The 14,499-nt window shown below is 32.5% G+C and overlaps 1 protein-coding gene across 2 annotated transcripts in view; it reads left to right on the forward strand.

The window, feature by feature from the left end:
- The window catches only part of LOC143052508 (aromatic-L-amino-acid decarboxylase-like), a 132,833-nt gene that overhangs the window by 11,796 nt on the left and 106,538 nt on the right, over positions 1 to 14,499 (forward strand). For both annotated transcript variants that reach the window (XM_076225556.1, XM_076225555.1), the window contains exons 2-3: positions 9,513 to 9,685; positions 13,101 to 13,214. In XM_076225556.1, the coding sequence (XP_076081671.1) occupies positions 9,513 to 9,685; positions 13,101 to 13,214 (287 nt within the window). The remainder of the gene's footprint in view (positions 1 to 9,512; positions 9,686 to 13,100; positions 13,215 to 14,499) is intronic.

Raw genomic sequence — 14,499 nt, forward strand, 5'->3', positions numbered from 1 at the left:
AATATAGTGATTCCAATAAAACAAAACTGGATCATATGTGAATTCATGGATTAATTATTCTAAAAATTTACCATAAGCAATTTGTACCTTAAGAGACAATACCTGCCTAAAGGGTAGATCATTTGTTCCAGGTAACCCATTAATTTCCAAATCGGGACATATTTCTGCGCCTTTAGCAAACATTATCCTCTGAAGAGACTGCAGTAATTTACGAGAGCGGTGTCTGGATGTCATCTAAATCAGCTAAATATCATTGATCCAACACTTTTTTCTCTCTTTTTCCTATCAATCTGTCCAATTAATAAAAGACATTATTTTAGTTCTTTGTGACTAAATCGTTAATTTATCTTTCTAATTAAATTGTTGTTGAACGGATGTTTTCTAATCTATCCAAATGTCTGCTATAAACTAGGACATACTATACTGACGGTATATATAATTCCCAGCTATAAAATTGTCACCATTATTACAAAGTAAGAAACAATTAAAAGGTAATACATGTACACAGCGGAAAACAAACATGTTCTCATAAAATATAGACTTTTAAATGATTGACTGGTGTTGCTTGCTAAATATCCAATGGTAGTTTAGTTTAACGGTAGATATAGGAAGATGTGGTGCGAGTGCCAATGAGTCAACTTTCCATCCAAGTAACAATTTATAAAAGTAAACCATTATAGGTTAAGGTACGGCCTTCAACGCGCAGACTTGGCTCACACTGAGCAGCAAGCTATAAAGGGGCCCAAAAACTACTAGTGTAAAACCATTCAAACGGGAAAACCAACGGTCTAATCTATATAAAAACGAGAAACGAGAGACACTTTTTTAAAAATATTGCAAAACGGATAAGACTAGTGAGACGAACAAGAAGAAATTATAAGAAGCTAGAATGGGAAACCAACAGCGACTTTATATATCTAATTTAAAGAGATCAAAATTACGGAAGTGATATTCAGAATTTATGAAAATATGCCTTGAAAACATTTCTGTAATTAATTTAAGAGATATGAATCTTAATGCATCAAAGAATGTAAACTATCCAAAGTTAATAACGTCTTTATTTTTTACTAAATCCTGCTCATGCGCACAAGGCCAATAATGTTGATTTCCATATGTGGCTTTTTCAAGACTATTTATTGTTTTTAAAAAAATTGTATTCTTTTAGACAAAATAAGGTATAACCATGATTTAATAAACATTGGAAGAAAACAACCTATATATAATATGTATGTATCAGTTTTAACGTCGAAAAATTTGACATATTTACCAGTAGATGTACCAAATGTATTTGTTTCTCTATTGGATTGCTGTCTTGAAACGTATGCTCCAGGATTCCTTTTATAAGCATAAATACCAATGCTTAATTTAAAAAAAAGTGCGCTTGCTTAACGTTATTCATGTTTTTTGTACACATGTATATTGATCATAGAAATATGACATTACGAACTGTTACATTTTCGTGTTATTTAAGTTCCATATCAAAGCAAAATGTCCGCATAAAATCATTGTTATGGTCAGTTATCCTATTAAACCACTGTCCCAGTATAGGAAAAAAGTGATATGAGCTTCTACAAACATTCGTTACGCGAGAGAGGGCAATAGGGTGTCCGTTAATTAACATGTTAACAATACCTTGATTTTTGCAAAACCAGTTAACAACACATGCAAAAAGTCATGGTCGTTATTTGGTGATGGGCGTTACTTGCTTTCTATAATATTTGTTTTTTTGTTTATTGTTTTAGTGTAAATCTTTCGATTTTCTCATCTAAATACTTTCACAATTTTACGGCGTCGGCGCCTTTTTTCGCTGAACATACGGTGTATGTTTTGCTCATAATTGATGGCCGTATGGTGACACAATGTTTACATGTACATTTTTGTACATAGTTGTTAGATCTTTAATAGTTGTCTCATTGGCAGTCATACCACATCTCCTTTTTTATATTAATGTTAGTAACCATTATTTCTACACAGAGCAGTGTGCGACATATAACAATTTGATTATTTGGAATATACAGATTTGTAATATATCATCATCAATGATATTAATTGTTATCTGTTTATTAATCTCCGAACTCTGTCATTCACAGTTTAATATACAAAAACATTGTCTGAGCATTAATTTAGCAATTTAAATTTGTCACGGACGGTAGATTCCTCCGCGGGACGGATGCATCACGTGTGTGTATTCGTGTTAAGATAAATTTCCCTCATTCTTAGTTATAGAAATAGATTGACAATGAACATTGCACAAATGTCATTGTTAATATTTCATTGTTTTTGATAATCAAATTAATGAATGTTTGTGATTGTATTTTCTTAGTATCACGAACGTTATCGAATGGCCATGTTTAAGGGTCTAGATGGCGAACTTAATTTATATATTTCGGAGTTAAGTATGACGTCCGTTATCACTTCAAACTAGTCTTAGATGCATGATTTTTTTATTAGTTGTTAGTGACTTTGAACTAGCTGTCAAATAACTGCGAGTACTCTCAGATCTGTTCATTGTGTCATTTTGTGCCGGGATGTACAAGTACCCGGCCACGTCCACTTGTATTTTTGTCCATCTGATGAGTTAAGCCTTTTTCAACTGATTTTCATAGTTCTTTCTTATGTTGTACTGTTATACCACTGTCCCAGGTTAGGGGGAGGGTTGGGATCCCTCTAACATGTTTAACCCCGCCACACTATTTATGTATGTGCCTGTCCCAAGTCAGGAGCCTGTAATTCAGTGGTTGTCGTTTGCTTATGTTTTACATACTTTATTTCGTTCATTTGTTTATATAAATAAGGCCTTATTTTTCTCGTTTGAATTGTTTTACATTTTTTTTATACAAATAGGGCCGCTATTTTTCTCATTTGAATTGTTTTACATTTTCATATCGGGGCCTTTTATAGCTGACTATGCGGTATGGGCTTTGCTCGTTGTTGAAGGCCGTACGGTGACCTATAATTGTTAATGTTTGTGTCATTTTGGTCATTAGTGGATAGTTGTCTCATTTGCAATCATACCACATCTTCTTTTTTATAGTATACCTTTTTGTTTAGGAGCCAGCTGACGCACGCCTCCTTGTGCGTGATTTTCTCGCTGCTGCATTGAATACCCATGTGTGGCCTTCGGCTGTTGTCTGCTCTTTTGTTGGGTTGTTGTCAGGCTCTTTGACATATTCTCTATTCTAAATTTGTAATAATTTAATGATAACAAAAATGTGCGTCGCATATCAATTTAGTGTTTTTTTAACGTTCTTGTGTATTCGTTAGATATTAGAAAACCTATGTAGCATAGTACTTAATTGCAAGATAATACAATCAGATAACAATGCTAGAAAATATAGACTTGGCAATCATACCACATCTTCTTTTTTATATTGCATGATTTGTAAAAAGGAACAATAGCTAGCTTCGTCAATGATAGTATGTTAGCAGGTCATACTTGTTCATGCTCGGGAACATTAGCAGGTCATACTTGTTCATGCTCGGGAACATTACACAATGTCATATCAAACAACTCGCACAGAGAAAAAAATCCTTTTTATTGCTCATTAAAATACGGTTGTGAAAGAACATTGATCTTCATCATTTTAAGGGATACATTTGATTCAATGAAACAGTTGCACCCAATTCCGATTATCGATCAATACAAAGAAGTGTTTCTTTGACCGTACGACGAGTCTAAGAAATTACAGTCGTAAATAAGTTTCTTAAAGATCACCAAAGATCTTCACAAAACTTAAAATAGGGGGATGTAAAAAAAAAAAGACGGCTCTTCTTTTATGTTTTCTCTTTTGTTCTCTATATTCCCATAATTCTCTTCTCAGTCTATTTAAGTTCCGAATAATTCTCTTTTCTATAATGATGTATTTATAAATTATTCTGAATTCTTTAATTTTAACCAACAAACTCTAAAAGTTGTATAGTTTATTACTTGTCGTGCAGCGATTATCTGTAAGCGCATATAAAGATAAGAAGATGTGGTATGATTGCCAATGACACAACCCGGCCTCCACAAGATAAGTTTATTTGTAATGAGATCCTCATCACTTTATTTTGTCACACGATTGCAATCTTAAATTAATTTTATTTTACCTTATCGCATTTCATAAACATACAAGCATTTTTTTCTTATTTATAGTTGAGTTTCTATATTAAGATTTGGTTCCCCAATAAAGAAACTAGCTTGACAGTTGCTCGGGACTGATTTACGCCACGATATGACATATTAAGTTGAAAGGGAGTGTGGTAACAGAACACTGATATAATTATTTGATAAAATTGACATTAAGATTTTTTTACTCAGAGGTATTGACAAATCGACACTGCTATAGCACTAAAAGAAAAAAATTGAAGTATCATACTGGTATAAATAAATAATTAATTAGATCAAAATAAACCTTTACCGACATATTCTTTTAAAGAAATTTGAAATATTTGTTTAAACCAGAACATAGGTATATAATCTCCAATTCATTATGCATAGTATATTTCAGATTCTTCGACTAGTAAACGGTTTAAATAAATAATTAATTAGATCAAAATAAACAAATGATAAAAAGAAATTTGAAATATATGTTTAAACCAGAACATAGGTATATAATCTCCAATTCATTATGCATAGTATATTTCAGATTCTTCGACTAGTAAACGCATTATTTTCTTGTTTTGTCCACCATTCAAAATCTTTTTTTTTTATGCCGGCTTTTGTTGGTTTCGTCATGTACATTGTATTGCTCCGGCTTGAAGTTTATATGATATCAATTTTCAAACGTTCATGTAAATATAAAAAAGGAGATGTGGTGTGATTGCCATTGAAACAACTCTTCACAAGAGACTAAAAGAAACACAGAAATTAACAATTATTGGTCACTGTACGGCCTTCAAAAATGAGAATAGTCCATACCGTTTAGTCAGCTATAAATGATCCCGAAATGACAAATGGAAAACAATTGAAACAAAAAAAAACATGACCTTTTGCAACGTTCGATATTCACACAGCGACATGTTCGTTTGTCAGGTAAACGAACTAAAGAGTTAAGATTTGATTTTTATTTTTATTTGCCAGTGGCAAATATTACTTGTATATCAGGACGAGAGCATCTAAATTATGAACCATGCAATATACTAGTCCAACACGGTAAGCCTGGGTTTTTAACAATATTATATTTATTACCACCCGTAAACTAGACAGTTTGAAAATGAATTTAAAAAAGCCAAATTTCTGGATAGACAACAAATAATGAGAAATAAACAACTCTAAGCATTATGTTACAACTTGTTTTGAGATAACCAGAGTAAAAATTAAATTGTATTAGTATTCGGCATTAAAATGAGAATAAGTGCACTGAAGATAAAAAAGAAAGAAAGATTACTTAAGGTTGTGCATTGTGCCTACATATACTTAACTATCCCGACCGCCATTTTTCTGTGTCTTCATTGTGTAGTTTATTTCAATCATAAGATTGCTGGGTGGATGGATAATTTTTAATTTTAATGTCCAGTGGCAAATATTACTTGCAAAATAAACCCATGCTATTTTATTATGCTTGTCATTCAAATAACTGTTAGTGGAGAAAATACATTGTAAGTGCTCTAATAACTAAATAAATAGACATTTTACATAAGGCCTTGTTTTGGGATAGGTAGAGTATAAATCCAATCGTATTAGTACTCGGCAATCAAGAGAGAATAAGTGCACTAATGACAAAAAATAGAAAGATTACCTATAAGGCCTTGTTTTGGGATAGGTGGAATATAATTCCAGTTATATTAGTACTTGACTTTTAAGAGAGTATAAGCGCAATAATGACCCCAAAAAAATAATAGAAAGATTGCCTAAGGTCGTGCATTGTGCCAACAGATACATGATTATTCCAAACGCCAATCTTTCTGTATCTCCATTGTAGTTAATATCAATTATAAGATTGGTGGGCGGATAGATGATTTTTATATTTTACGTCCAGTGGCAAATATTACTAGCAATATAAATTTTATTGCAATTTAATTATAACTCGGCATTCAAATATCTGTTGGTGGAGAATATAAGTGCACTAATGACAAAAAAGAAAGAAAGATTATTTAAGGTTGTGCATTGTGCCTACAGATATTTGATTATTTAAAGCGCCATTCTTTCGGTGGCTTTATTGTAGTTTATTTCAGTCGTCTATTTATTGACTGTCACGTTTTGTCTTCTTTATTTGCTTCGATAGAAGTACAAGTCATGATAAATTAGTAACCTTTGTACCGGATAATTTACAAATAGTTTCAATTAGTAAGGAATAAAAGACAAGTCTCACGTTCTCCGTAATTATGTTGAATTCTGTTAATTCAGAAATTAGTGCGTGCATATTGCAACTTTTACAAGATGGACAAAAATGCGAGTTTAATAACGGTGATTTCGATAAAAATGTGCAAACCGATATATTTTTCAGTTATCAGAATGCGAGTTCTTGCTATTGCGATACTCACCCAGTCATAATATTAGCCTTAATAAAAACTTCGCAATTATTTCTGAATTTACAGTAGCAAACAGCTTTTTTCTCTTCAAAATGCTATGATATGACAACGCTCTCTTCTACCTTTTAAAGTTTGCGCATTGAAATGGTATTGTAAGCCAAGTTAATAAAGCACCGATTGAATAATATGATAAGTAATGATTATTTTTTTTGCAATGCTTAACAGAGAAATTCAAGCTATATCAAAATCTAGTAACTTTTTGATTTACATCCTGGCACCAAGTGTATAAGTGTTGTATTAAATCCTTTTTATCCGAGTTATCTTTTGTCGTTCTCTTATTTTGAATAGTACATGTATCACATTTTGTCATCCTGATGCCCATTCAAGCTTGCTATATACATTTTGTAGTATGAGACAGGCTTATTGTTTAATATCGGCAGCACGGCGACCTATGTTGTTTACCTTTTGATCTTTGGATAGATATGATCGTTTCACTGGCAATCAAACGACATCTTCTTATTTTTAGATTTACTGGTTAAAATTCATGTGTATGTAAATAACTTCGAACTTCTTAAATCTGTTGAAGTTAATAAAATTCCTAATAATTTCCTGTACGTTAGAGATAGTGAAGTGGCGTGTAAAAAGCTTACATGTATACACAATGCATTGCTGGAGGAGAAAGTCTGAAGTTAGAGACAACAAATTCAATTAGAGCTCAAAGTTCTGAACATTCATTTTAGCAATCATTTTGTGTGTCCAAGATTTGGCTGTAAGCGAATTGACCAAACACGGATCAGCTGTACACTACAGGCAAAGTGTGGACACAGAGTATTTTTCCAATTAGACCGTAATCGTACATATACATGTACTTAAAAGCTTTTTACGTGCACCTAACATTCAAACAACTAAATAATATGTTAGAAAATGATGGCACGTAATATCATATACTTGGGAGATTTCCTTTACATTTTGATATCACCAAATCTATGATCAGATACTGGCACCGGCTTGAAAATTTGGGTTCATCTTTTCCCTTACTAAAAGATGCATATTTAGAGTCAAAGCTACACGTATTATTTGAATCAAAAATTCCCTCGTGGTATGTATCTTTAAACTATTTGCACAAAAAAAAACATTAATGGGGTTCACAGTCTAGCCTTTGCAATCAACTTTAGATTCAAAATTTTAATTAAAAAGTTTTTGAATCAGCACTATGAAATACAGTGGAGAAACCAAATGCACAATTGTGCTGATGGGAAGCTTTGTAGCTGTAGCACTTTTAAGACTCATTTTGGTTTATAAAGATATCTTACTTTATTACAATCACCTGAGCAGAGGAGAAATTTCACTCGATTGCGTATTTCTTCTCACAGACTAAGAATTGAACAAGGTCGCTATCAGGGTACTCTCCCACAAGACAGAATATGAGAAATTGTTTGAATTCCACTATTAACTCACTATGCCCTAACTTTATGCATTCGATTCCTACCAAAAACTGATATGGCTTCTTAATGTAGAGAATCTTGATATCTTTATATCTGTCTGTGAGTCAGTTGATGAAGACAAAATTAACTAGAAATATAAATATTTGAATCAGGCTTTCTGCACTAGGCACTAGGTTGGCGTGGAGGGGTACAGGACACATCGTATAAGTTCTATTACCTTTCTGTTTTTTTTTTTTTTTTTTATTATTGATTTTTGATTGATATTTTTAATTAAAGTGGTAATATTTTATCTTTTTCGTAATATGTGCACTTTGGCATGTCAATTAGCATTGTCCCTTGGTGCCTCTTGCAGTTGTGTCACTTTAAATAGTACTGACTCCTCTGCACGAGGCACGAGGATGACATACAAGTTATGTGCAACTTCTTACAATATCTTACCATATCATGAATGTCCCGATACACCTTTTAATATGCACCCACCATGCCATATAGCATGGTCCCTTGGTGCCTCCTGCAGTTCAGCTAGATGTATTTAGCCTACTCACAGTATTCTTTTTTGTTACTTTCTAGAGGTGTGCCTGAGACGAAGGTTTTATATATACTCCTATATATATACTAATATATGAAAACTGTTGTTTCTTATTTGTGTTTGTAACTATGTATACTGAAGGACGCCTCCGGGTGCGGGAATTTCTCGCTGCATTGAAGACCTGTTGGTGACCTTCTGCTGTTGTCTTCTCTATGGTCGGGTTGTTGTCTCTTTGACACATTCCCCATTTCAATTCTCAATTTTATGTATTGTTTATTATATTTGTAAAAGAATAATATTATAGTGATATTATATTATGCTCCTTGTGAGCCCATTTTATGGAAATAAAGCATCTTCTTCATCTTCTTCTATACTGAAGTGGTGCAAAAATGTACAGTAGTTGTCGTTTGTTTATGTAATTTATACGTGTTTCTCGTTTCTCGTTTTTTTTATATAGACTAGACCGTTAGTTTTCCCGTTTGAATTGCTTTACACTAGTAATTCTGTGGCCCTCTATAGGATAGCTTTTTGTTCGGTGTGAGCCAAGGCTCCATGTTGAAGGCCGTACATTAACCTATAATGGTTTACTTTTTTAAAATTGTTATTTGGATGGAGAGTTGTCTCATTGGCACTCACACCACATCTTCCTAAATCTATTGGAGGATCAGAGAAGATTTTTTCGGGAGACTACACCTGCAAAGAAAGACCTTTAATTCTTAGTGAATTGTATATGCCAGGTCATTGTGGTTCCAATGTTTTTAATTCTGTAGTGACTATTTTGGTGTTCCGATACAATTAAACCGTCACTGTGGTTGTTCTGGATTTTACCCGTTGTCTTTTGCTTAATTTGTGATATAGAACACTTGATGTATTATACTTTAGGCAAAACATAAAATGACAAAATATAACTATTTTGATTTTGATTTCAATAATATTTTGTATTCAAATGAAAGTTCATTTTGATATTTGAATTGAACAGCATCAAACACGCATGTCCACATTTTATTTTTGGAAAGTCTGATTTGAAGTAAAACCTTAACTTTTTGAGAACATGTCTGTCTAAAACAGATGTCTTCTCGTTTCAGGTAAAGAGATGGTAGACTATATAGCAAATTACCTACAAAATATAAGACAAAGAAGAGTTTTTCCGAATGTTTCACCTGGTTACATGCGTACTCTGGTACCTGAAACAGCACCACAAGACGGAGAGCAATGGGACGATATATTTAAGGATGTAGAACGTGTTATCATGCCAGGAGTAAGTGATGATATTATAAATAAATATGTATCTTGGATATGAATCTATTGCCATGAACGCCTCTTATTTGACATTAATTTCTTCTTACTTGGGAGCTACCTTTTGATTTGGCGGGGGAGGGAGGCTAGGATGAAACTGTACATGTTGTCCTGCATTATTGTTGTTGTTGTAATCTCTGTCCTGACTTATTATTTTTCACTCTATTCGGTCCTGCCCTTTTTTTATTACTAGTAGTTTATCATGACTTTTTTTCACATAAATTGTCATCCTGCCTCTTTTTTTGACAAGTTGTTAATTCTGCTTATTTTTTACCCAAAACGCCTGTCCTGCCTTTTCCCAAATTTCGTCCCGCCCCTACAGATCGAGTGGTAGCTCCCTTATCATATTAAAAATTATCAAAAACTTGTTCTTTAGTATAGCCTTCAAGAATTTCACTTGACTAAAATGGAAACCAACCTTGTATCTATAAACTAACCAAGTTATTTACATGTAAGTGTATTTGAAGCTTAAATTCAAGTTACCAGAAGGTCTTACATGATCAATTGAAGCATCATGTATATTATACCCATGTATTCTGTCTTTTATGTGCACTTTAAAAAGGCTCTAAGGGAACGACCATTTAATTTAAGTACGGGTTGTACTGTTTTCTTGAAAAAAATCTCTCAGTATGATCCCCAACTTGATGGGTAAAATTATTGTTGTCAAGTACAGATGACGAACAAAATATAGTATTTTTTTAATAAGTTATAGTGATAAATTAAAAAAAAAATTTAATTGATAACTCGATAAGTTTCTGATTAGACAAAAAAACTATAAACCCGCTTAAAGTAAAATGGTTACTCCCTAACATGATTTGTTATTGGATTTTGGTATTCAAGTGTTTATCAAACATTTACTTCTTGTTAACTTTTTTGCTCATTGATGAAGACCCAGAATTTGTAACTGTATGCGGACATTAGTACTTGTTATGATACAGGCAGCTGAATATCAAAGCTGACGCTTTTTCTACTCAGATTTTTATTCATTCCTTTTCCGTTTTATTAAACACCGAATCTTTTATCGAATAGATATTTTTCCAATTTAACAACAAAGGTCTTTTTAATAGACATTCTTTATTAAAAACTCGCACGACAGATTCGCAATCGGATTGATTTTTTTTTACGGGTCACACATACAGTATTGTTAAATAGTCCTACCGAATGTATAGTTCAATTTTACACCTAATCACACGTATTTTAATCATAGATCGAGTAAAATTATTTTATAATTAATATAACATTTGGGAAGTTATCTATACTATTAAACGAGAAGACCTCATTTTTGGTGTCGCTTCTCTTCTTTCCACAATAAATTAATTAACACGCCTCTGTGTCCTATAGGTACAGTGCATAGTCGCATTTGTCATCCATTCATATGATTATTCAGATTGAGTTATTTTAGGAGAAAAACGAGAAAAAAGGCATCCGGGTATTGTCCCGTCATTGTACGAAATTTTAAGTCAGATTAGACTTCCGGTTTGCGTTTTTCTGTATACTTTGAACATACATATACTACGAATAAAGTGTATTTTCAGAATTTTATCTGCTATCATTTTCAAGTTTACTATCCACGGCAGTCACAGAGTTTATTAAATAGAGAGGGTCTGTATACTATATCAATGATCACCATGGATCGATAAACTTAGAATTGAAAGTAAATACGCTTTATTTATATAATAATGAATGTTCATAATATACAGATAAGAGCTAAAATTATTCATGTGAACTTTTGATACTTTTTCTGAAATTCTCCAGTCATTAAATCTTTTACAAAATTCATTGATTACAAAAAAAAAAAAGAAGATGTGGTATGATTGCCATGTTGAGACAACTCTCCACAAGAGACCAAAATGACACAGAAATTAACAATTATAGGTTACCGTACGGCCTTCAACAAAGAGAAAAGCCCATACCGCATACTAAGCTTCAAAAGGCCCCGAAATGACAATGTAAAACAATGCAAACGAGAAAACAAGCGGCCTTATTTATGTACAAAAATGAACGAAACTAAACAAATATGTAACACATAAACAAACGACAACCACTGAATTACAGGCTCCTTACTTCAATAAATGTTCATAACATACTAAATGTATGTTCATATTGAAATTGATAGAAAACCAAAAATTGGGAACTTTGGAAATAAAGGTGGAGGGTAAAAAAAAACATTTTCCTGTCCCCAATAACCTATGACTTATTATACTTTTGCTGAAATTCTCCAGTCATTCTGTATTTAACAAAATTCTTCCAACAACACTTTACATACCGATACTTTAAACTACGCTCTGAATGCCCGCGATTTCGCGGGTGTCTTCTAGTGTTATTAATTCTAAGAAATGATGTCACAGTATCAATTTTATACTATGATCTGTTATAAAGATGATTTGTAACGGTCGTTCACGGCTGAAGTGATTTAATAAGCGACATATTTCTTACAATATTGTGTATGCATCAAACAATTATTGACCAGTGTCGGGAGGTTAAAGATGATATCCAATTTCTGACCGTATATGAATTTGATAGAGATATAAGGAGGAAGCTATATTCAAATAATCGGGAGATGAAAATTTCTCACTTTTAACAAAATGTGATCGATTGACTCACCTATAGTTTTTTATTACATTTTTCAAAGACGTGCAAGTCCGTAATTTATTGCAACTCATGGCTCTACCACTTTACTGCTGTATTTTTGTACAAATTTATTTCTTATTAATTCAAATTAAAAAATCACAACCAAATGTTCCAGATGTGTTTATTTGAAATAATCTTATTCTTATACAGTAGTATACATTTCACTATGATAATAATTGTGTTTGTTTTACGTCCAGTTGCAAATATTTCATTCATATACAGGACGAAGACAAAACAAAAACAATTAATAACAACAGTTAGAACATGTAATAGATCGCCTGGGATAAAGGGCGGGAAACTTTGACTTGCACTTGAAGATGAAAGTATAATGAATAGGGAACGACCACCTGTCTATCCCTCAAATAGTTGTAGCATACGTTCTTAAGATCGTCAATCGATTTCCACAAAACGGATCGTATATTTGACATCCCCAATTCAGACCTAACGTGTCTGCGAATCTCTGCGTCAATCAACCAGCCGGGCCCTTACTTTGGAAAGCGTTTTACTGCCCATTGAAATAAAACTAAGGAATGATAAAACTTATAACTGTCTACAAAAAACTTCATCGAAAACTCAAGACTAAGCAAAAAAAAAAAAAAAAAAAAAAAATGGAGGTGATTCGGATTGATAAACAAAAAAACTTATATATATATTTAGCATCGATCAACATAATCGATTTACAAGTAAAAAAATTTCATCCAAGACAAGAAAGTTCAGCACTTGTTATTTTTGTTAATTTATTTCAGATAACACACTGGCAGAGCCCATACATGCATGCATATTTTCCGGCCTTGAACTCCTTTCCGTCGTTGCTGGGTGATATGTTAGCGGATGCCATTGGTTGTCTTGGTTTTACCTGGGTAAGTATTTTGTGATTGCATGAACATACAAAAATCAGTATAAAATTTTTAATGTTAAAATTCTAATATGTTTAATTACATTTTAATATCATTTGTATACATACCCATTAAATAGATGTGTATCATTGAAAGATACAACTAAGTTGTACAATGTAATATGATTTTCGACGAACTTCAAATCGCTCTTGAAGGAGCCAGTAAGTCAGAAACCAAGCCCTTAGAAACGACCGTTGTTCCTACTTTCTTAATACAACAATAGGACTGATATTAAAACCCGCCATTCTGAAAATGCCTTAATTTCGCGGAAAAAATAATTTAGTATAGCTGCAATAATATACATGAGCTTATTTTATTTCTATCTTTCTTTCTTTTTTGTCATTTGATATAGTACATGTATATTAATGTATCGGTATTTGCATAAGTGGCGTGTGAAACCGTAAACCATTTTAAGCACTGTAATGAAGAATTTGTACAATATGGAACATGTCCGTTATGTGTGGTCGCTTTTTATTATTTATTCACCACACAGTCAGTTATCTTGATTTTTCCTATGGATTTTAGCATAACCTCATTAAGGTAAAAAAAATATTAACATGCAAGAAGTGTAAAATGCTTCTTTTTTGGTAATTTATTTTCATTTTATCTGAAAAAACTTTTATTTTATTACGTTAGTTACACGGGATTAAGTGTTAAAAGTTCTGTCAAGATAATCACCCAAACACTTTAATCGAGAAATTAAAAGCAAATAGCAAGCGTGATAAAATCTCTCAAAGCCCTTGGATAAACTCGTCTATAAAAAGTTGCATGTGGAAGTATGCGATGCAATCTACAGTTTTATTCCAAGTTCTTTTTGAGATATAATCTACTAACTTGCTATACCATGCTGGCACGCAAATCATTAAATTTGGTTTCTGATTTTATTCAAATTTAAGCAATTATACTTCAATCTGCCAAATTCGTTTAATATATTTGTCAGCTAATATTAATTTAAAAGGAAAATTAGTTAATTAGTCTATTATTAAAATAAGTTTGTTCAAATTAAATCATTTTTATGAAAGGAAAAGAAATAATTAAGATATTGCTTTAGTTACAAGAGCGAGTCATCATAAAATCAAGCCTATCGCAACCATGCAGCTAATACAAAACGAATTCAAAGGTACATAAGGGAGTGGATAGAATAAAAAAATCATCGAAGTTTCTAAGCTAAAACCTCGGTTAGCGAGGCGCGTGCTTCATCTACACACGACTCTAGTCAGAGCAGTACAAAGACCAAGGTAAAGAGTGC

This window comes from Mytilus galloprovincialis, chromosome 11 (assembly GCF_965363235.1).
Source record: "Mytilus galloprovincialis chromosome 11, xbMytGall1.hap1.1, whole genome shotgun sequence".
Taxonomy (NCBI): Eukaryota; Metazoa; Mollusca; class Bivalvia; order Mytilida; family Mytilidae; genus Mytilus; species Mytilus galloprovincialis.